General features: G+C 37.7%; 3 protein-coding genes across 4 annotated transcripts; 2 read left to right on the top strand and 1 right to left on the bottom strand.

Annotated features, from left to right (window-relative positions):
* Positions 1-202: 202 nt before the first annotated feature.
* LOC134812470 (actin-binding protein WASF2-like) lies at positions 203-20,568 on the bottom strand. Of its 2 annotated transcripts, none has more exons than XM_063819920.1 (10): positions 20,476-20,568; positions 16,849-16,985; positions 15,669-15,785; positions 12,102-12,189; positions 5,621-5,695; positions 5,417-5,469; positions 5,101-5,186; positions 1,963-2,056; positions 1,550-1,816; positions 203-1,381 (listed from the first exon to the last, which is right to left on the bottom strand). In XM_063819920.1, exons 1-10 carry the CDS (start codon positions 20,540-20,542, stop codon positions 1,235-1,237), a joined length of 1,131 nt encoding a protein of 376 aa, XP_063675990.1. In that variant the 5' UTR covers positions 20,543-20,568; the 3' UTR covers positions 203-1,234. The 2 variants fall into 2 exon arrangements, with proteins under 2 accessions (XP_063675990.1, XP_063675991.1); XM_063819921.1 differs by having other exon boundaries at positions 1,134-1,381; positions 5,417-5,463.
* LOC134812472 (uncharacterized) lies at positions 12,835-15,495 on the top strand. Its single transcript, XM_063819922.1, has one exon. It carries the CDS (start codon positions 13,171-13,173, stop codon positions 13,792-13,794), a length of 624 nt encoding a protein of 207 aa, XP_063675992.1. The 5' UTR covers positions 12,835-13,170; the 3' UTR covers positions 13,795-15,495.
* Positions 14,660-15,298, top strand: LOC134812473 (obelin-like). The gene has a single exon (XM_063819923.1). It carries the CDS (start codon positions 14,669-14,671, stop codon positions 15,290-15,292), a length of 624 nt encoding a protein of 207 aa, XP_063675993.1. The 5' UTR covers positions 14,660-14,668; the 3' UTR covers positions 15,293-15,298.
* Positions 20,569-21,073: the final 505 nt, after the last annotated feature.

Raw genomic sequence — 21,073 nt, 5'->3', positions numbered from 1 at the left:
GTTTACAACCTACCAGGACACGCGCCGAGTTGGAACAGTCGACGGTCCTGATATATGGAACTAATATATGGAACAGATATTATATTTATACGAGTATCACCCGTTAAAGTATCCGATACCCAGCAGACCTTACCGGCTGGCGATATTACTACAGGTGATCTGGTGATAGATCTTCATGAAATTCCCAAATAAAACTAAAATTTAAAGCTATAGATTCGACATAAAATAGCTATATCCAATATCATATTCATACTCCTGTTCATTCTCTAATCATATTGATATCATATTTACAATATACAGTGATCACTCCAGATTGCAGAAAGCTACCATCACCTGGAGCATATGATAACGGCAAAACAACTTATGGCCGCACGTTATTTTAATTCAATAAACACTTTGTTCACATTTAAAAGTCCTTAAATCAACACTGAAACAAAATGTGATAGTTCATAGTTCAATTATATTATATAATGTGTATGACTGAAAGTTCAGTCGTATTGTATATTGCAACTTTCCAAGCCAGATATATTTAATTATACGTATAAGCAAACAATTAAATGCAAACCGAAAATGAATTCCAAATTTGATTAGCAGGAGTTGTTTACATTTAAGTAATAATAATAACATAAAAATAAATGATGTAAAAGTTTTAATGAAGCAAATTTGTGCGTCTGTGTTAGCAAAGCTTAAGTCAGAATGGAACAATAATAATTGCTAGTAGTAGTAGGGACATAAAAACATGTTTACCCTCTTTAACACCTAAAAACATAAAAACCGTTGAAACAATGAATATCACAATACAAAACATGTAATAACCACAAATTTTATACAAAAATAAAACAATTTAATCGGATAAAATCATTCTTGGACAGTTTCTGTGATCAGAGTCATCAGTAGTAAAAAGTATAAATGGTTCATCTTGCTGTGTATAGCCGATCGGTAGTCATTAATCAACAAGTTATTTGCAGCGACGTAAATTCGAATATTTTCCGGTTTAGCTCGGAAATCAAACAGCTAATCATTAAACTTAATGTACTGATTCCTTAATTTATCATCCAGCGGGAGCTGGACTAAAATCTAGACAACTGAAAACTGCCGCTCTCAAGTGTGTGGCCTCACAGCAGCTCGGACAAGTTAATGATACAGGTTTGAGGTTGTCATGGTAATCTGCCATTCTTTACGTTCCATTTGTTTGCCACAAATAGCCAATAGGTGGTTACTATGGTTACGGTGGTTACTCGTCGCCATCCCAATCCTGATCCGAGCTGTCACTGCCAGAGTCACTAGTGTCACTCGACTGCATGACTAGCCGTCTACTCAGAATGGACATCACATCCATGGAGGCGTAGTGGTGTTCTGGTTTAGGTTCCGGTTTAGGTGCCTGCAGGGATATCGGAGTGTTATATGGTGATACGTATAATATGTAATCTACCATAAGTGATTGTGAGGCTTGTTAATGCAAGCAAATCACAATTCAGCTCAATGTTTAATTCTATCATGCCTAATGAAGTAGGACGATAATTTAGACAAAAACACTTGAACACTATACCTTTTTCAGAGTGTTGATAGAATACTGCTGAATGTCATTAAGGAAATTGCGAGGTTCTTCAGCGGGAGGAGCAGGAGCATGTTTGGGTCTCTGCAAACCAGCATTTGGTGGCTGTGGCGCCCTTGGAACAGCACCTCCAACGGGAACTGGCGGTGCTTTAGGGGCCGCTGGGGCAGGTGGTGCCCTCGGGGCGGCTGGAGCGGGAGGCGCTCTTGGAGCGGCTGGAGCTTGAGGAGCGGCTGGGGCTCTGGGTACATTCGTGCGAACCTGACAGAGAAGAGATTGTTTACCACTTGTAAACCTAATACACAGATTCGAGCTAGCTTGAGGTGTTATTACCAAAGCAGTCAACCATGAACCCTATGACAAAGTAACCATGTGACATGACGAGTGAAAGAATTTATAACACTAACCGGTTCATCATAGACGACCTCATCATCATATGGTTGATGTACTGTTAAGGGAGCAGGCGATCCAGCGTATTCATTGACTGGAGGGTTCAACGACCTGAGAGGTTCAACAATTAACCGATATTAGCACTATTAAATCATAATTTGTATGTGCTAAGGGCATTCTCTGATTTGTGGGGCTAACCAACTGCAAACACCCTCATGTTGTGCATTACAAGATTTAGTTTCACTAAATAGATTAATGCTATAATTAGATAAATGTAGAGAATGTCATATCAACGGTAGTAAAAATTACATCCGATATCCAATGAAAAACCAATTGTTGATGAATGTGTCTGGGAGCACTTAGTACCCCAAATATCTTCGACACAATATCTTCACAAATCGGAAGTTTTTTACACACATAAAATTAGGACAACAACAAATTAATTGTTAATATAATTAACGCGTGCGAGCGGCACGCGCGCACGAACCGCGCGTTTTGCGCACAGGCGTCAACGACAAAACCCTGCATTTTCGCGCGTTCCATAAATCTTACACGAAAATCTCTTCCTAGCACATGTTTACAAAGCCTTGTTAATTATGTAATTAACTCCCTGGAAGTTCTGACAAGTGATTACTGTAAGAAGTTTAGTGCCAATGACTTTGGTTTGGTTTGGTTTGGTTTCAAGAGCTTATACTTGCCACGTATGTCCAGGTTCATTATAATAATGCAGGACTTCTAGGCAATGAGCTTGGTTGTGGGACACACTCAACTAGGGAAGTTGAGAGGCCTCAATCAAGTCTCATTAAAGAGATATCAACAGAGTGTGAACCACTGCCAGACTTACCTTTGATTAGAGTTTGCCAGGCTCTATAAGTGTGGCAGATAGTGTCTTCTTTGTCCTATCCTTTGTCCGTGATGCTGGTAACAAACTCTTGTTGCAGGTGATGGTGACATAAACTCATATGCATGATTGGGTCTAGAGATGGGTCGATTGTGAAGTGTGCTATATACTTATATAAATAGGTAGTTGTGATAAATAGTACTGCTCAGTACCGTAATTATAAAACCATTATCTGAAAACTTGTCTCAACATAGAAGATCTAAATGACATGAGGTCTAAACTGGGTCGATTAAAAGTGAGCTACAGATTAGCGGCTGGGAAAAACAAAGAGATGGAGATTAGTGATTAATACAGGTAATCAGTACAGGTGCTGAGTGAACGTATGACAGACCGTAAAATCGGAAGATTAACAGTTAATGACTAAAACACCCTAGAATTAAGTGCCACAACCATGAGGTTATAAAGTAAAGAGGGTCTATATAGACTACTAGAAGATAATAAGTGGGCTGAAGCTAATAACTGGTTAACTTGTCGCAATAGAGAATGAAACATATCACAACAAAGAGGGACAAATTGTCGAGAAAAATTTTAGTATCCGGTAAATATCACTATGCTGGGTAACTCGTGATGTAGCCACGTGTTAAGAATTCCTCGTGTAGGAGGAGGTAGAATAAATAAAGTAGTGCAGGTAATTATCACGATGCTGGGTAAACGGACAGTGAAAACAAGGAGAGAAGGGTTACTAATGGCTTAAACACTAAATGCAGACTAATGAGAGTGAAGTGCTAGGCACAGAGTAAGGGGGAATTAAACTACTAAAGATAATAAGTGGGCTGAAGATATTAACTTGAAACATGTCGCAATGGAGATTGAAACATATCACTAAAAGAGTGTGCACAATATGAGATCCGAATATATTGAAGATTGGGGAAAACAGTAATAGTGGGATAATTATAGTGGTAAAGAGTTTACTAGAGAGTGGTCCACAAGGAGGTTACGTGGGAGAGGTTGAGGTGCATGCTGTGATGGGTGGTCAAGAGCTGTCCAGCCAAGTTTGTTTGGCCTAAAATAAACACACAAAGCCTACAATAGTAGTTAAGGAGCCGCCACACTGCACTTGGCCAGGCAAGTGAACGAGGAGAGATCAGTGCAGTACGGCAACATCAAAAGAACGTTTTGAATTACAGTTCAATGGTAGGCAGGGCTAGGTAGCAGCACTTTAATCACTGAGAAGAAGTCCGAAAGAAGGCCTAATTTAACATTGTTTTTAATGTGCACCGTAGTTGTGCTGTTATTCGATTGAATGTTTACACTGTGCAAAATGAGGTCTTCTTCCAGTGCCTAGCTGTAAAAAAAATGCTACGTGCGCGGGAGTGTGTGAACAAAAATACGGCACTAACTAGCGAGCATGAGCAAGGGAAACAGGACTCAGTCGAAAAGGAGCCCTACACTAGTGTTTGTGACACTAAGGGGAGCGCAAGCGAGAGTAAACAGTAAAGAGGGCTAAAATTTAAGCAAGCAAATGCGCGAGCAATAAGACTCTGCCGACTTAAGTTGTAAAATAAGTGACCAAAACAGATTCTAAATTAGAAGTATATCCATAATATGTTAAAACTTAAAGGAGTAGCAGGTTACCAGCTGATGAGAAGGGTGCTGATGAAAATGTTAGATGACAGATAAAAGAAAGGTGATGGCATGAGTAAAGTCATAATAAAACGTCAGCGCAGAGAAATAGTAGATGAATTTATAAAGTAAAAGCTAAAAACTTAGAAGAGGATCATGGTTAATAATTAGTTAAAGAGTGGCAGGTTACCAGCTTTAGAGAAAATGCTTTAGTTGAAATGCTATTGAAGATGAAAGATTGCAAATAAAAGAACGTTGAAGACGTAAGTAAAGTCATAATAGATCGTTACGTAAGTAGTAAAGTCATATTAAAACTTACGTAAGTAAAGACATATTAAAACTTAAGCGCAAAAGGAATAGCAGATGGGTTTATTAATGAAGTGATACGCCAAACCCTGATCTGACAACGTGATGTTTCCGTTACGTTGGTGTAATCGAAGTTGCGTCGGTATAATCGGAGTTGAAGTAGGGCTGAGCTGCCTTGAGTGTGCTGCTTGCTGCATGCTGGTATATCGTTTCCATCCAAGGTATAGGGGACGGGGTCTATAACTTTATTGAACTAGCCAAAATATCAATCTCCCTAAGTCGCGCTCTCTCTCTAATTATAGAGAGAGCTGCAATTAGAGAGAGGAGAGCTGAAAATTACAACGCACGGGAAACTGCAAAACTGGAACTTGTGCCAATGACTTACGGGTATGTATCCTCGTATTCTAGTGGAGCAGGGAAGTCAAAGTCTGGAGGAGGTGGCATGGAATCCCCCTGTTCAATGTGCAATGGCTGAAAGAAAGGAATTAGAGATCCTCTAAATGTGGAAATTAGTCCGGTCATTCCGGCAGTGGTGTTGTAATCGGACATATCGTGTGTCGAACCAAAAATATACCATTGCAAACTTCTTATAAACTTGTCTTGCTGTTATTGGTAGGGATACGTGTTAATGGGGTGTGGGTAATTGAGAACAATCTTATAGTCTAACCTGCAGTGTACACAAGAAATATTGTGAGACAAACCTGTAAAGGAGGTGGGTTGTTGCCATCTTGTTCTGTCTGATAAAACTCTGGATCTGAAACACGGAGAAAATAAGTAAACTTGGTAAACGCATTGTGGGAAATGAAAGGTGGGGTTCGTACATTTCACAACCACAAGTGGTGGAGAAAGTAAAGTATACGAAGAACGTATTTTGAAGTACGTATTCTGAAAATCATTACGATTACCATATGGTTGCTGGTTTTGAGATGGCAGAGTGTTATCAACTTTTCTTATCTGATTCTCCGTAACGATCTTGTTACCTGCGAAAGAGCACGTTTATTTTGGAATAATCAAAAGTTTTATCCAAATTAGACAAAAATTGGCCGAGTTATAAGCTTTATTTGTGCAATGCGCATACGCATCAATTTTGATAGATCAATAGTTTTGGACGAGAAAAACTTTATACGAAAGGCTCCATCTTAATATTCTCTGTGATTAATTAACAGCTCAATATCTATATTATAATTTGAACTTTACAAAATATCCCAGGCAACAAGGGATCAGAATCGTCATAAAAACACTGAAATCGGCAAAAAAACTGACCTTTCGATGGGACCAATTTTAGCTCGCAAATGGAGTTGAAAAATCGCGATTTTTAGCAGCGTTATAGAGAAGGAATTGTAGCTATTATAGCATTCGTAGAATTTTGATTTAGGCTTCAGATAGTGAATATGGTATGTAGTATGGGTCACGTGGCTAATGTTCAGAACTTCTGAACATGTTAAGTTAATAGATGCTAAAATTAAGCCACTATCGTCGAAAACGCTATTTTCTTAAATTTACCAATATCCTCAAACTTCAATGAAAGTGTCCATATAATATGTTCAAGTGTGGATTTTGTGGGTTCTAAGTTCGCGGAACTAATTTCGTTCAAAAGAATATAACTCAACTACTGATTAATTGTTTTGCACGAAATTTTTAAAATTACTGAATCGCAGTACGACTTTATGTGAGTGATCGGAATTTTGATATATGGCTCAACAAATTAAGCGGTCGATTTTTTTTAAATCCGGGTTTTTCAGAATTCGATCCTATTAGAGCAGTCGAGGATAAAGCCAAGGAACGCAGAATTTATGACCACAGTTTACAGTAAAATTGTTATAATCAGCTCATAGATGATGGCTGCGGTAAATTGAATTTACCGAGTTAGCACTCCGACCAATTTATCGCGGAAAGAATACTGAGATTAACGATTTATTGACAGGAAGGAAACTGCAAGAACTAGACACTAATTACAGTGCAGGAGCATAGAGCGAATAGGTTCACCAGGGGCGCTGGTAACAGAGCTTCAAGACTCTCGGAGTCTGTTGTCGATATCTATGTTTAATATATATTTGGGCAATTTCATGAAACATGAACAAGGAGGGAAAAAAATAAATTTCAGTTATGGTACTAGCTTTGATTGGAGTCTGAAAGAGAAGATTATAAACTGTTAGACACAAAAAACCGCTTATAAATATCTCACTTCGTTTTTGTGTTATCGCGTTTTCAAAATACCCATAAATTGTCATGTTTTACAGGCTAAAACTACTCTATAATAAAAGCTGTTTACTAAAAAGAGATTGTTGTAATATTCATTAATTCTTGATCTGTAAAGGTGCATACCACTTCACTGAAGCTGTATGCAAAATTTGGGACTCAAAATTTAAGCAGATTCGGAGCAATGCTATTCTACTTTCTCCTGTTTTTAGTGTAAATTACTATACATAAATAACAAAAAAGTTTTCTGCTGGCCACATTTCATGTTATTTCTTGCTGAAATCTTGCTAAAACAAGCTAACTCTGATGTCAAGACATAATGTACTTGTTTATTTAGATCCATAGATATCAGATCATGTCAATACCAGCGTCAAGTAAGTTACATGTCAAGTAATTTACGTGTCAAGTAATTTACACATATGCTTTTTATTCAGTAATAGTAGTAAAACACAACAAGTAACGATTGTCAAACAGAATAAAAGTTATTTAAAAGTGATAATAGATTGGTTCTGGTCGGAATTTCATTAAAGAAATCTATAAAAATGGTTAAAAATGGTTAAAAATTGACTTTTCGAAAATAATACTTTACTTTACAGAAAATCCAGTGGCCTGCTTGAACACAAATTTTGAGCTGGGAAACATTCGTACATTTACGCCCACCTACCTACTCTGTATAACTGGGCTAACTGTGGACCCAATCAGTGGATCAATCAACCAATTAAGGGGGCCGGGGGTCTTCATAAAAATTCCCTCGAAATTGACTTTTTAGTTGTTTCTGATAGAAGGGAGTGATATCTATCAGATGCTTTTGGTCCCATGGAAAAATATTATTCCTAGCCGAAATTATTGTCGGTCAAAGGTCAGCACTTATATGTGTAATCGTATTGCGCGAGCGATTTTCAACCCCTGTCCTGAAAATCGAGTCTAAAAATCTATTTTCTCCTACATGTTTTTAGCAATCACCCTGAAACTTTCAGGATATGTTCTAGAGATAATTTAAAAGAGATGAGCCAGACAGAATTTTGAGATAGGCCTTTAAACATATTTTATTCGATTTTGAAAATCTTGGACCTCGTTTTTTGACGATTTTTTGAGGTCCAAGATTTTCAAAAATTGAAAATCGCTCGCGCAATACAATTACACATAAGCGCTGACATTTGACCGATAATAATTTCGTCTAGGAACAATATTTTTCCATGGGACCAAAAGCATCTGATAAATATCACTCCCCTCTATTAGAAACAACTATAAAGTCAATTTCGAGAAAATTTTGATGAAGGCCCCCCCGGCCCCCTTAATTGGCTAATGATAAACTGATATATCATTATTAATCATATATTACATAGTTCATACACTTAGCAAACGAATTAAAGACAAAGGGGCAGCTTTAAACAGTTAAAATCAAAGGATTGTGTAACAGTGTAAACTACTTGACACAAAAGAGTAACTTACTTTACAAGGAACAAAGGCTTCTACAGAACACAGCTATTAACCATTTACCAAAACAAACCCTTTCCAGTACAGGCAAGACATTTGCCAATGTGCATGAAAAATATTTAAATGTTTACTCTCACACCTGGGCACGAAATGAGATTTCAATACACGTTGGTCAGGAATGTCAATTTGTGCCCTGTAATTTACTTTACATTTTCAAACGTGCCTCACTCAAAAGCCATAGCAGTTGGAGAAAAAATCTTAATATAGCTGTGTGTGGAGTACATAGGAGATGTTTCATGCAATTTATCATGATTCTGTTATGTTTGTGTAATGCTTGAGAGTCAGAATAAGGCCAAATTTTTGTGCAAAGTTTAATTTACTTTACGTGAAATCGCCCATTTATGGTGTATAATTTGGGAGTCTCTCTCTCCAATAGCAGGAGTTGGGGAATGGGGACGCGTTGTGAAAGCCACCGTAAGGAAGGCTTACAGTCGACGCCGACCTATCAGAAGAAGAAGGTTCTCCAAACTTTAAGATAAAAACACGCTTCAGTTAGACACGAAAATAAGTGGTAAATTGAGCAACCGAGGATAATACCAAGAAACGCAGAATTCGTGACAGTTTCTAAAGTCTAATGATACGATCTGTACAATGTGTATACAGTATTTCTGTTAAAGTGATCTTGAGTTGAAATGATTCTGATTATCATGGCAGTGTTTATTAGTATGGAGAGGAGGCAGTGTTTATATTAGAGAGTATGCTGTGTTTTTTTGCTCTTTTGCGATAGTCTAAACGCGATAGCTATCGAATATGGCAGGCTACTCAAACTAGCGCTAGTTGTCACAAATCTATAGTCTGCGATAGCAAGCGTTCACTAGGGCTAGCTATCGCGTTTAGACTATCGCCAAAAAACCGTGCTGAACTTAGTTAGCACATACAGTGCACACACGGACAATAGTTCAATGGTAACAAACAGTTGTCTGGATGTGTCACAATAGTTCATGCTCCTCACTCCTAATCTTGGCACATATCAGGCGGCCAAATATTAGGCATTAGTGAGAAATAGGATTCTTCGAGATCTCTTCTTGATCGTTATCTAGGCGCTATGATAAACCCCACAACCTAGGTATATAACGATCAAGACATAATCGTTAAAAGTTAATTAAGATAAGTTATAGAAGCTCTGAATGGTTCGATGGAATTGTTAAGAATTATTCAGTCACTCACGGATAAACGATCATAATATGGATGGGGTAGAAATAAAGCGAAAGTTAAGCTGAGGGTGAGGTGAATGGTGATGCCTCACGGGGGGGGGGGGGGGGGGGGGGGGGGGGGGGGGGGTGGGAGGCCAACGCTTCCCCAGGGAAGCGTTTTGGGGCCGCTTCTCTTTATCTTGTTCATCAATGATCTAGAACAAGTAGTGGAATCATCTAGGGTGAGTTTTTTCGCCGATGATACTAGAGTCTCCAAACAGATTGGCTGTTTTGAAGACTGTCAGTTGTTACAAGATTCTTGACTGGTCACGTAGCAACAACATGAAGCTTCACGAGCAGAAGTTCGAGCTGTTAAATCACCTTCATAACAGTAAGAGCTCATTCCCCGAGCTACCCTTCTTTGCCGAAACACTGCGTTACAAAGTATCCAGTCAGGACATACTTTATCCTGTCGAAAACGTCCGAGATCTTGGAGTTATGGTTTCAAGTGATCTTAGCTGGTCGACACACATCGGCAACATGGTACCCAAAGCAAGGAGCACGCTATCTTGGGTATTCAGTGTGTTCAAAACTCGCGACAAGACCGTAATGACTACTCTCTACAAGTCACTAGTAAGAAGCTTACTAGAGTATTGCTGCCCACTCTGGAGCCCTACCAAGGTGACTGAAATTCAGCTGATAGAGGGGGTGCAAAGAACTTTCACCAGTCGTATTGGCGGTCTTCAACATCTCAACTATTGGGAAAGACTCGTATAGCTTAAATCGATGTCTCTACAGCGCAGACGGGAGAGGTATATCATCCTGATGATGTGGAAGATTCTCCATAATGTGGTACCAAACTGTTGTGATATCAAGTTCAAGGTGACCCCAAGACACGGGGATGTAGCTGTCATACCCTCATTGTCAAAGTCAAGTTCCTTACGCAACCAGTCACTGTACGACAGGTCTTTTGCAGTTCAAGGACCGAAGCTGTGGAACAAAGTGCCTCACACAGTAAAGGCTGATTCATCCTTTGACATGTTTAAGTGTAGTTTGTCGAACTTTCTTGCTTTGATACTGGACAACCCTCCGGTCGCCGGCTACAGCTGCAGTTGGTCAAACTCACTGGTCGACTACTCGCCATCTAGGTGGTCAGATATCTGATGACCCTTCCGGCTCCACGGATGAACTCAACGAAGTAACGAAGTAAGTACCAGGCTACTCAAAGCTCATACCACGGGGGGATCATGTTAGTACTGGACGTGACGTTCATTGGGTGGGTCATTTTTTCTCCCAAAAATACAGTTAGTACATGGTACTAACTGGTGGGTCTACTGCCCATTTTCCAGAAAAACAGTTAGTACATGGTACTAAAGGGGGTGTCTAACCCCAAAAAAACAATTTTTACCTCAAATTTCAATTTTGGGAATGGGTTTTGAGGTTTTTTTTTGGGTTTTTTTTTTTATTTTTAAAATTTTGTAAAGTCTTCCTTTAAAGTTTAAATGAGCTCTTTAAAAAAAAGCAATTTCTGGGTCAGGGTCAGGGTCAGGGTCCTGGGTCAGGGGTCAGGGTCAGGGTCAGGGTCAGGGTCCTGGGTCAGGGTCCTGGGTCAGGGTCAGGGTCAGGGTCAGGGTCAGGGTCAGGATCAGGGTCAGGGTCAGGGTCAGGGTCAGGGTCAGGGTCAGGGTCAGGGTCAGGGTCAGGGTCAGGGCCGGGTCAGGGTCAGGGTCAGGGTTAGGGTTAGGGTTAGGGTTATTGTTAGGGTTAGGGTTAGGGATAGGGTTAGGGTTAGGGTTAGGGTTAGTGTTAGGGTTAGGGTTAGGGTTAGGGTTAGGGTTAGGGTTAGGGTTAGGGTTAGGGTTAGGGTTAGGGTTAGGGTTAAAATTGTATTAAATTATATTGTCGGGGGGTCAATTGTCGGGGGGTCAATTGTCGGGGGGTCAATTGTCGGGGAGTCAATTGTCGGGGGTCATTTGTCGGGGGGTTAATTGTCGGGGGTCAATTGTCGGGGACAGGGGGTCAATTGTCGGGGGTCAATTGTCGGGGGTCAATTGTCGCACACCCATCAGGTTATAGTAAGTAGTTAAGAAGGTGCTTGGCCGGAAATTTCATTAATTTTCAGGAAAAATTCTCGAGGGCTAGGTCCCGAAAAATATTTTCGGCTCATAATGATCAGGGTAGCATGAATGAACTTTTTTAAATGCCATTGCCCCCCCCCCCCTGCCTCACCGTCAGGAGAGAAATTAACATGGTAGGTAATTTTTGTAAATGTAAAGAGTAGTTATGAAGGTCAAATTTAGGGTAAATAAATATTGCCAAGTGAGCTGATCTAGTGAAAAATCCGTTCAATAATTTCGGTGAATTATACGAATTACACAATCTTCATTAACTGAAAAGCTGTAAAATAGACGTATAAATTGTAAACTAATTATTTTAAAGAATTGAAATAATGGCTTGATGTGTTTAAACAAGTACCGTTCTCTTTGGAAGTCTTTCCTGCAACAATTCTAATAAACTTCTTTTGTAATTTGAACGTAAATTGTAAATGTACACGAACCTAAAGCATCAACCTTGTACTCCTTTATAATGACGGGTCGCGGTTCCTTCTTCACGTTTTGTTTCTTATTCTTCTTTTTTGTACGAGCCTGAGAGAATTGTTATCAGCTTCTGATATTATTGTCTCGTCTTTCATGTTCTGGGTCGGCCTTTTGGGATAATATTGACCCCAATTTATGGTGTGTTTGAGAAAGGGGTTTTGTTGAACACCATCAAACGACAAACATACTGGAATCGAACTTTTTATTGAGGTGAGCCTTGAGGTAATGTGAAGCTACAGCCCTCTTGAATGGAATAGTAAAAGACGAAGGTTCGCTTCCAGGTTTATTTAATTTAGTGGAATAACCCAGCGTTGTGAATTATACTTATATTATTAGTCTTTATCATAACTCTTCTGTAATGTTAATAAAAATCTAATTATAAATACTGCTCTGCTTGGGTTTCTATACTATTATTTTTAAGAATTAGACGATCTCAGTTTATCGTATTAATTGAAACCAATTAATGATAACTGATTAAATTAATCGAATAAAAGTTGTCCAAAAAGTTACCAAGCCTGTTCACCAGCCCTTCATTCTATAATCAGCTCCAGAAATCAGTTCCGGAAGTGTTAATTGAGAGTTCAATTTAGGTATCCAATTTAATTAATCAATAATTAATACGATTAATGACCAATTACGATAATGAATTTTTTGCAGTATATAAACAGAGCTGCTGTCCATTTCTTCAGTCAAGGTTGAAGTTTCATGATCATGCTGATCATGATGACTTGGATTTGATGCGAGGGTGATTCTCCTCCACGGCTTATTCGCCCTCCGGGTCTTAACGTGACAATTGTACTAAGTTTTATTGCAAACTATGTTGATAAATCCCATAAGTCCCATATTTCATTCGAAATTTTGCATTTAAGGAAGGAAACTTTAGCAGTCCTCGGCATACTATTGAAACTTTATAAGATTTCTTTCTCTTGTTGACTTGTCATTCAGTTACCAGTCATATCTGATAAGTATCATAACAATTTTGCTGATAAATAATATTCTCCAGTTTAGCTCAAGGAAACGTTATCAAAGATGCCAGGACTCGACGAGACCAACAACGAAAGCTACAGATACCTGAGAAGTGTCGGAAACACCTGGAAGTACAATGTCGAGGACCTTCACCCCAAGATGTTGGAACGTCTGTACAAGAGGTTCGACACTTTCGATCTCGACACTGACGGCAAGATGAGCATGGACGAGATTATGTACTGGCCCGACAGAATGAGACAGCTGGTCAACGCTTCTGACGAACAGATTGAGAAGATGAGAGCTGCCTGCGACACCTTCTTCTTCCACAAAGGAGTAAACCGAGACACCGGTCTCGCACGAGAGGACTGGGTTGAAGCTAACAGAGTCTTCGCTGAAGCCGAGAGAGAAAGGGAACGACGTGGAGAAGGATCTTTGATTGCCCTCCTCTCCAACTCTTACTACGATGTCCTGGATGATAGTGGTGATGGTACTGTCGATGTCGAAGAGCTCAAAACAATGATGAAAGCCTTTGATGTACCCCAGGAGGCTGCCTACACCTTCTTCGAGAAGGGTGATACTGACAAGACCGGAAAGCTGGAGCGACCTGAACTGGTCCATCTCTTCAGAAAGTTCTGGATGGAGCCATACGATCCCCAGTGGGATGGTGTCTACGCTTACAAATACTAGATCGTATTCACTTGGAACTTGATGATATCTTACCTGGAATGGACTTGAATTCGTGATCTGTAAACGATCTTGGAACTTTCCTTTTTTTGTTTTCGATATTTTGTTTTCTAAAGTTTAAACTCACATCAAACTTACCTTGTATTTTAGTATTGAAATGTTTTGTAATTAATTATAATCATCACTTAACTTGGGTATGATAATGAATGTTAGACTTATACTTTACTATCATCTCAAATGTTACATTTGAATTGAAAACAAAAATACGTTGTTTGATTGTCTTATCACTCTTAATCGACCAAGCAAGTCAAAGATAAAATAAAATTAACATAGTTGGTTCGTACCCTCGAGTTTCGCCGTCCGTATGCAAGAGTACTTTTGAAACTTCTGACGTGAATTTTTCCACTATTTTCACGCGATTTAAACGAGTTTTTAAAAAGTTTAAAATGTTTAATTTATCATCAAGATAAAGTTAAAGATATTAAGCGGAATCAATGGACATCTCATTATCAGATTCACTGTCTTCAGCAGTAGTGTCTATGTGTTCTGTCTTGTCAACAATTTTAAAGCTTAACGTACCCTAAATTCAATTTTTCGTACCGCAAGTACCCTGCTGTTTTTACGTACCCTATAGTACGGACCAACTATGAAAATTAAGCTTAATCTTCCATTTCACTTTTAACATTAGTCGCAACTAAGAAGCATTGGCTCCCCCCCCCCCCCTCCCAAGCATTTAACCTTCTCGCATATTCTGATATTAAAATTGTGTAAAATTAGTTCACAATCTCTTTCCCGGTTAATTTTATTGAAAATTACAATTTATTTTGACAAAATTAACAACCAAATGTTATGTAGCTAAAGTGACCAGGCCAACAAGATGCCAGGACTCGACGAGACCAACAACGAAAGCTACAAGTACTTAAGAAGCGTGGGTAACACCTGGCAGTACAATGTCGAGGACCTTCACCCCAAGATGTTGTCCCGACTCTACAAGAGGTTTGACACTTTCGATCTGGACAGTGACGAGAGGATGGAGATGGATGAAGTCCTGTACTGGCCCGACAGAATGAGACAGCTGGTCAACGCTACTGATGAGCAGGTTGAGAAGATGAGGCATGCATGCAAGACTTTCTTCTGGCATAAAGGAGTAGACCTAGAGCACGGTCTCCATCGAGATGACTGGGTTGAGGCTAACAGAGTCTTCGCTGAAGCGGAGAGAGAAAGGGGACGACGTGGAGAACCCTCCTTAATTGCCCTCCTCTCTAACTCTTACTACGATGTCCTGGATGATGATGGTGATGGTACTGTCGATGTCGATGAGCTGAAGACCATGATGAAAGCCTTTGATGTACCCCAGGAGGCTGCATACACCTTCTTCGAGAAAGCTGATACTGACAAGAGTGGAAAGCTGGAGCGAAATGAGCTGGTCCATCTCTTCAGAAAGTTCTGGATGGAACCATACGATCCTCAGTGGGACGGTGTTTATGCTTTCAAATATTAAATAGTATCTGTTTAAAACTCGATGAAATCTTTTCCGGCAGTCAATTTTATATATTTTTCTGTAGGAGAAGATTTTAAAATTTTTCTTCTGGATTTTGTTAAAGTTTAAAACTCAAAGCAGATGATTTAATCATAATGATTGGTAACGTGTATTCGATTTAGAATGAATTTTGGATTTTGTGATGAATACCATCACACGCATATATATGAACACCCTTGTTTACTTTTTCTTATTACACCCCTACAAAGCAAACTTAGAAGATTGAAACAACAGAAATAATCTTTAAAATTACTTTTTGATATAAAAATCTGCTATATAATGCACTATGATACGAATTAAACTTAATTAAATCACTACAAGAATGTTTTGAGCTCACCCTTTTGTTGGCCTCGAACGCTTTCTGCATCTGGTTGAACCAAACCCGACCAAAGTAGTGGGGATCAGTGTACAGGGTCGTGCAGTCCTTCCCATCCTCCCTCACATTCTTGAAGACCTTTTAAATGTTAGTCAGTTTAGGCAAATGTACAATTATATATGTTAAACGGTTAAACGATCTAAATGCATTAACTGTTCTGTGGAATCATACTTTAATATCGATTATAAGCCAATTATATAAGCCAATTATATAAGCCAATTGCAAAGGCGACTACCTACAACTGCATTAAAGTGTAGAACATTGAGTTTCGAATCATGACGTCAATTTGTTGATGCACCCCCCATACATTATATTTATCGGTAAAATCATATGAATTCCAGTTTTGAGCTGCAGAGATTCAGAGAATGACTACACTTCAAGCAGTTTACCAGTATAGGTATCGAGCATTTAACTTTGACTTATGAGATTCAAGATTGCACAGTCGAATTATCCCTAAAATGGCCATTAAAGTTGAAAGGATTCGCAGAACTGGGCATTATAATGTGAGTTTAAATGCAGCTCCACTCTCCAGCACTAAGCTAACCGTCCCGGTTTATTAATTAATTAGTAAAACTGCTAATTACAGCGCAAATCACCATCATTTACTGTTAACATCTCGCTAAATCTACTACTAGTATCTACTACTGTTACATTGTGACCTCATACAGCAAGCCTTACATTCAAAAACGGTAATTACTGAACCTGTCAGAATGACATTTACGAGCACTCGTAAACAGTTCCATAAATGAGGGAATTTTGAAATTGAAATAAATTATATTTTCGGTCAACGGTACTGCAGACGGGAAGAAGTATAATTAGTCCCTTATCATTACAGCAAAACTCTGGTTTACCGGGAATTTCATGGAGACGATTTTGCCAAATTGTTTCGATAGGAAATTCCATTAAACCAGGGTCTCAATGTAACACACAAATGGGGGCCTGGTAATTGGGGGTCTGGTAATTGGGGGTCTGGTAAATGGAGGCCTGGTGAATGGGGGCCTGGTAAATGGTGGCCTGGTAAATGGAGGCCTGGTAAATGGGGGCCTGGTAAATGGGTGCCTGGTAAATGGGGGTCTGGTAAATTGGGGCCTGGTAAATGGAGCCTGGTTAATGGGGGTTTGGTAAATGTATATTAACTTACAATGAGAGCAGGAGTGAGGTCTGCAGCTGAGTGTCTCTCCTTTACACAGGGCGTCCTGTTGTCCTTTATCACCACATTCTGGTCCACTACTGTGTTAGGTCTGAACTTGCCCACCTCCATGTTGTGGTTGTTTAAGTCTGAACGAGGATGTGGTTACTAGGTGGTTACTAGGTGGTTACTGGGTGGTTACTAGGTGATTACGACGTGGTTACTGGGTGGTTACTAGGTGGTTACTAGGTGGTTACTAGGTGGTTACTAGGTGGTTACTGGGTGGTTACTAGGTGATGACGATGTGGTAACTAGGAGGTTACTAGGAGGTTACTAGGCGATTACTAGGTGATCACGACGTGGTTACTAGGTGGTTACTAGGTGGTTACTGGGTGGTTCCTAGTTGGTTACTAGCTGGTTACTAGGTGGTTCCTAGTTGGTTACTAGCTGGTTACTAGCTGGTTACTACCGTGTTATGTTATTGCTCTATTGGTTGGAGCCACAGTTGCCAATCTTGACAATTCTGAACTTTACCACTTGCCTCAGTGGGTCACAACGCTCAGATTGGGCGTAAAATGTTTACTGTTTTCGAACTAAAAATAGAAACCTGAAAACTTGTCAGAATATATATATAATATAGTATAGATAGTTTCCAGTGTATGAATAGCTGACAGTGTCGTCTCAGAATAAGACAAAACTTATACTCTTAATTTCTTCCAGTGACACACGAGTCCAATGTAGACGTTTTGATTGAGAGCTTGAAATGACTTAAGCTACCTCATGAGCCCACGGCTTCAAACATTGTCACGAGAAATTTACTAAATACAGGACATTCAATCCTACTACTTTGTAAATAGAGTAGAGAATGGAGCACACTTTGTTTAAAGACACTGTGTTTGTTGAGCCAGTGAAGCCTTACACATTACCTGATTTATAAGATAACGACATGATGTAGGTCATAGGAACTAGAGTTGTACTGGGGAGATAATTTAACACAAATATACACTGTACAATGTACATTGTACATTGTGTACAGACACTGTCGAGCTGTATCAAATGTCATGATACGATGTTTACTTTTACAAGGTATGGTGGTTACTAGGTGGTTACTAGGTGGTTACAAGGTGGTTAGAAGGTGGTTACTAGGTGGTTACTAGACCTGGTTACTAGGTGGTTACTAGGTGGTTACTAGGTGGTTACTAGGAGGTTACTAGGTGGTTACTAGGTGGTTACTAGGTGGTTACTAGGTGGTAACTAGGTGGTTACTAGGTGGTTACTAGGTGGTTACTAGGTGGTTACTAGGTGGTTACTAGGTGGTTACTAGGAGGCTACAGGGTAGCTGCTAGATGCTTACCTTAATACCATGTATTTTATCTAAGCATATTTTCTCACATATCAAGCAAACCAAGCTCGTGCCACAAATTAGATTCCAAGCCTCTGTTGAAATATTTACACTAAAAATACATGTCCGCAGTACATATATATAATATAATTATATTGAGAAATCTCAAAGCTTGGGGGATAATTTCAAAATTACTAAGCTTAGTACACGCAGACCGCACAATTTTACATTTTCCATCAATATTAAATCTAATTTAAGACGGAGAAAAGTAAAACAATTCAATTTGGTTAGGCACATTAAACTTGAATGGATAAAACACAAAATTTGAAATATTTGACAAATTTAATGGTCATTACGAGTTTTATACGGTTAGTATTAAGAGAATATTATGAATAATTTACCAGTTTTATACGGTTAGTATTAAGAGAATATTATGAATAATTTACCAGTTTTATACGGTTAGTATTAAGAGAATATTATGAATAATTTACCAGTTTTATACGGTTAGTATTGAGAGAATATTATGAATAATTTACCAGTTTTATACGGTTAGTATTGAGAGAATATTATGAATAATATACCAGTTTTATACGGTTAGTAACGAGAGAATATTATGAATAATTTACCAGTTTTATACAGTTAGTATTGAGAGAATATTATGAATAATTTACCAGTTTTATACAGTTAGTATTGAGAGAATATTATGAATAATTTACCAGTTTTATACGGTTAGTATTGAGAGAATATTATGAATAATTTACCAGTTTTATACAGTTAGTATTGAGAGAATATTATGAATAATTTACCAGTTTTATACAGTTAGTATTGAGAGAATATTATGAATAATTTACCAGTTTTATACAGTTAGTATTAAGAGAATATTATGAAGAATTTACCAGTTTTATACGGTTAGTATTAAGAGAATATTATGAATAATTTACCAGTTTTATACGGTTAGTACTAAGAGAATATTATGAATAATTTACCAGTTTTATACGGTTAGTATTAAGAGAATATTATGAATAATTTACCAGTTTTATACGGTTAGTATTGGGAGAATATTATGAATAATTTACCAGTTTTATACGGTTAGTATTGAGAGAATATTATGAATAATTTACCTGTTTTATACGGTTAGTATTGAGAGAATATTATGAATAATTTACCAGTTTTATACGGTTAGTATTGAGAGAATATTATGAAGAATTTACCAGTTTTATACGGTTAGTATTGGGAGAATATTATGAATAATTTACCAGTTTTATACGGTTAGTATTGAGAGAATATTATGAATAATTTACCAGTTTTATACGGTTAGTATTGAGAGAATTTTATGAATAATTTACCAGTTTTATACAGTTAGTATAATTGAGAGAATATTATGAATAATTTACCAGTTTTATACGGTTAGTATTGAGAGAATTTTATGAATAATTTACCAGTTTAATACGGTTAGTATTGAGAGAATATTATGAATAATTTACCAGTTTTATACGGTTAGTATTGAGAGAATTTTATGAATAATTTACCAGTTTTATACAGTTAGTATAATTGAGAGAATATTATGAATAATTTACCAGTTTTATACGGTTAGTATTGAGAGAATATTATGAATAATTTACCAGTTTAATACGGTTAGTATTGAGAGAATATTATGAATTATTTACCAGTTTTATACAGTTAGTATTAAGAGAATATTATGAATTATTTACCAGTTTTATAATAATAATAATAATAAAATTTGGTAGCTTAAACACAAACTCTAAGCCCAGTGGATAAACCACAAAACTTATGCTCTATTGTGTGAAACAACAAAGATACTTGATCAAGATAACTATCCAGGAGTGTATGCATAGGACATAAAAAGTTTTGGAACGAAGATGACATGCTTATGAAGCGAGCTAACAGTCTAATTGCTAATAAGTTCAAAAAGATCATGACATTAGGTTGCATCCTAAACAGTTTAAGCAAATAACATAAAGTTATATTGTCAATTAATCGCTCAAGCCATAACTTTTCTTAAACAGGTGAGTTTTTTAGTTAGTATTGAGAGAATATTATGAATAATTTACCAGTTTTATACGGTTAGTATTGAGAGAATATTATGAAGAATTTACCAGTTTTATACGGTTAGTATTAAGAGAATATTATGAATAATTTACCAGTTTTATACGGTTAGTACTAAGAGAATATTATGAATAATTTACCAGTTTTATACGGTTAGTATTGAGAGAATATTATGAAGAATTTACCAGTTTTATACGGTTAGTATTGAGAGAATATTATGAAGAATTTACCAGTTTTATAGACATAGTGTTGTCTCTGGGAGATTGTATCTGCTAGAGTCTGTACTCGCCTCTCCATATTGCGAGCTTTTATAGCAGTTCTACTTGCCTGAAACAAGATACAGTTGGTTATATTGTTGTTGCTGAAACGAGATACAGTTACTAGTTAGTTATATTGTTGTTGCTGAGCTCAGCCAGGTGGGGTCGTTAGAGGGAATAAACCAGCCTGGTCAAACATCTTAAAGTTAGTTTATTAAGTATGTAGAATTACTGTAAAATAATGTAGAATTACTGTAAAAATTTAGTACAATAAATTGTAAGATATTATGCGTTATATTTAGTTAGTTTATAACGTATGTTAGTTTATTATGTATGTATAATTACTGTTAAGTACTGTACAATGTAGAATTACTATTAAGTAATGCAATAAGTTATAAGATATTATGTGTTCTACTTTGTACCACTAATATCACTACTTATTACAGTACTGTACAATGTATCTAATTACTATTAAGTAAGTAATGTAATAAGTTATAAGATATTATGTGTTCTACTTTGTACCACTAATATCACTACTTATTACAGTACTGTACAATGTATCTAATTACTA

Source organism: Bolinopsis microptera, chromosome 3, assembly GCF_026151205.1.
Source record: "Bolinopsis microptera isolate Bmic1 chromosome 3, MBARI_Bmic_1.0, whole genome shotgun sequence".
Classification (NCBI taxonomy): Eukaryota; Metazoa; Ctenophora; class Tentaculata; order Lobata; family Bolinopsidae; genus Bolinopsis; species Bolinopsis microptera.
The sequence above is the reverse complement of the archived record's forward strand: the minus strand, read 5'-3'. Positions and strand labels throughout refer to the sequence as shown.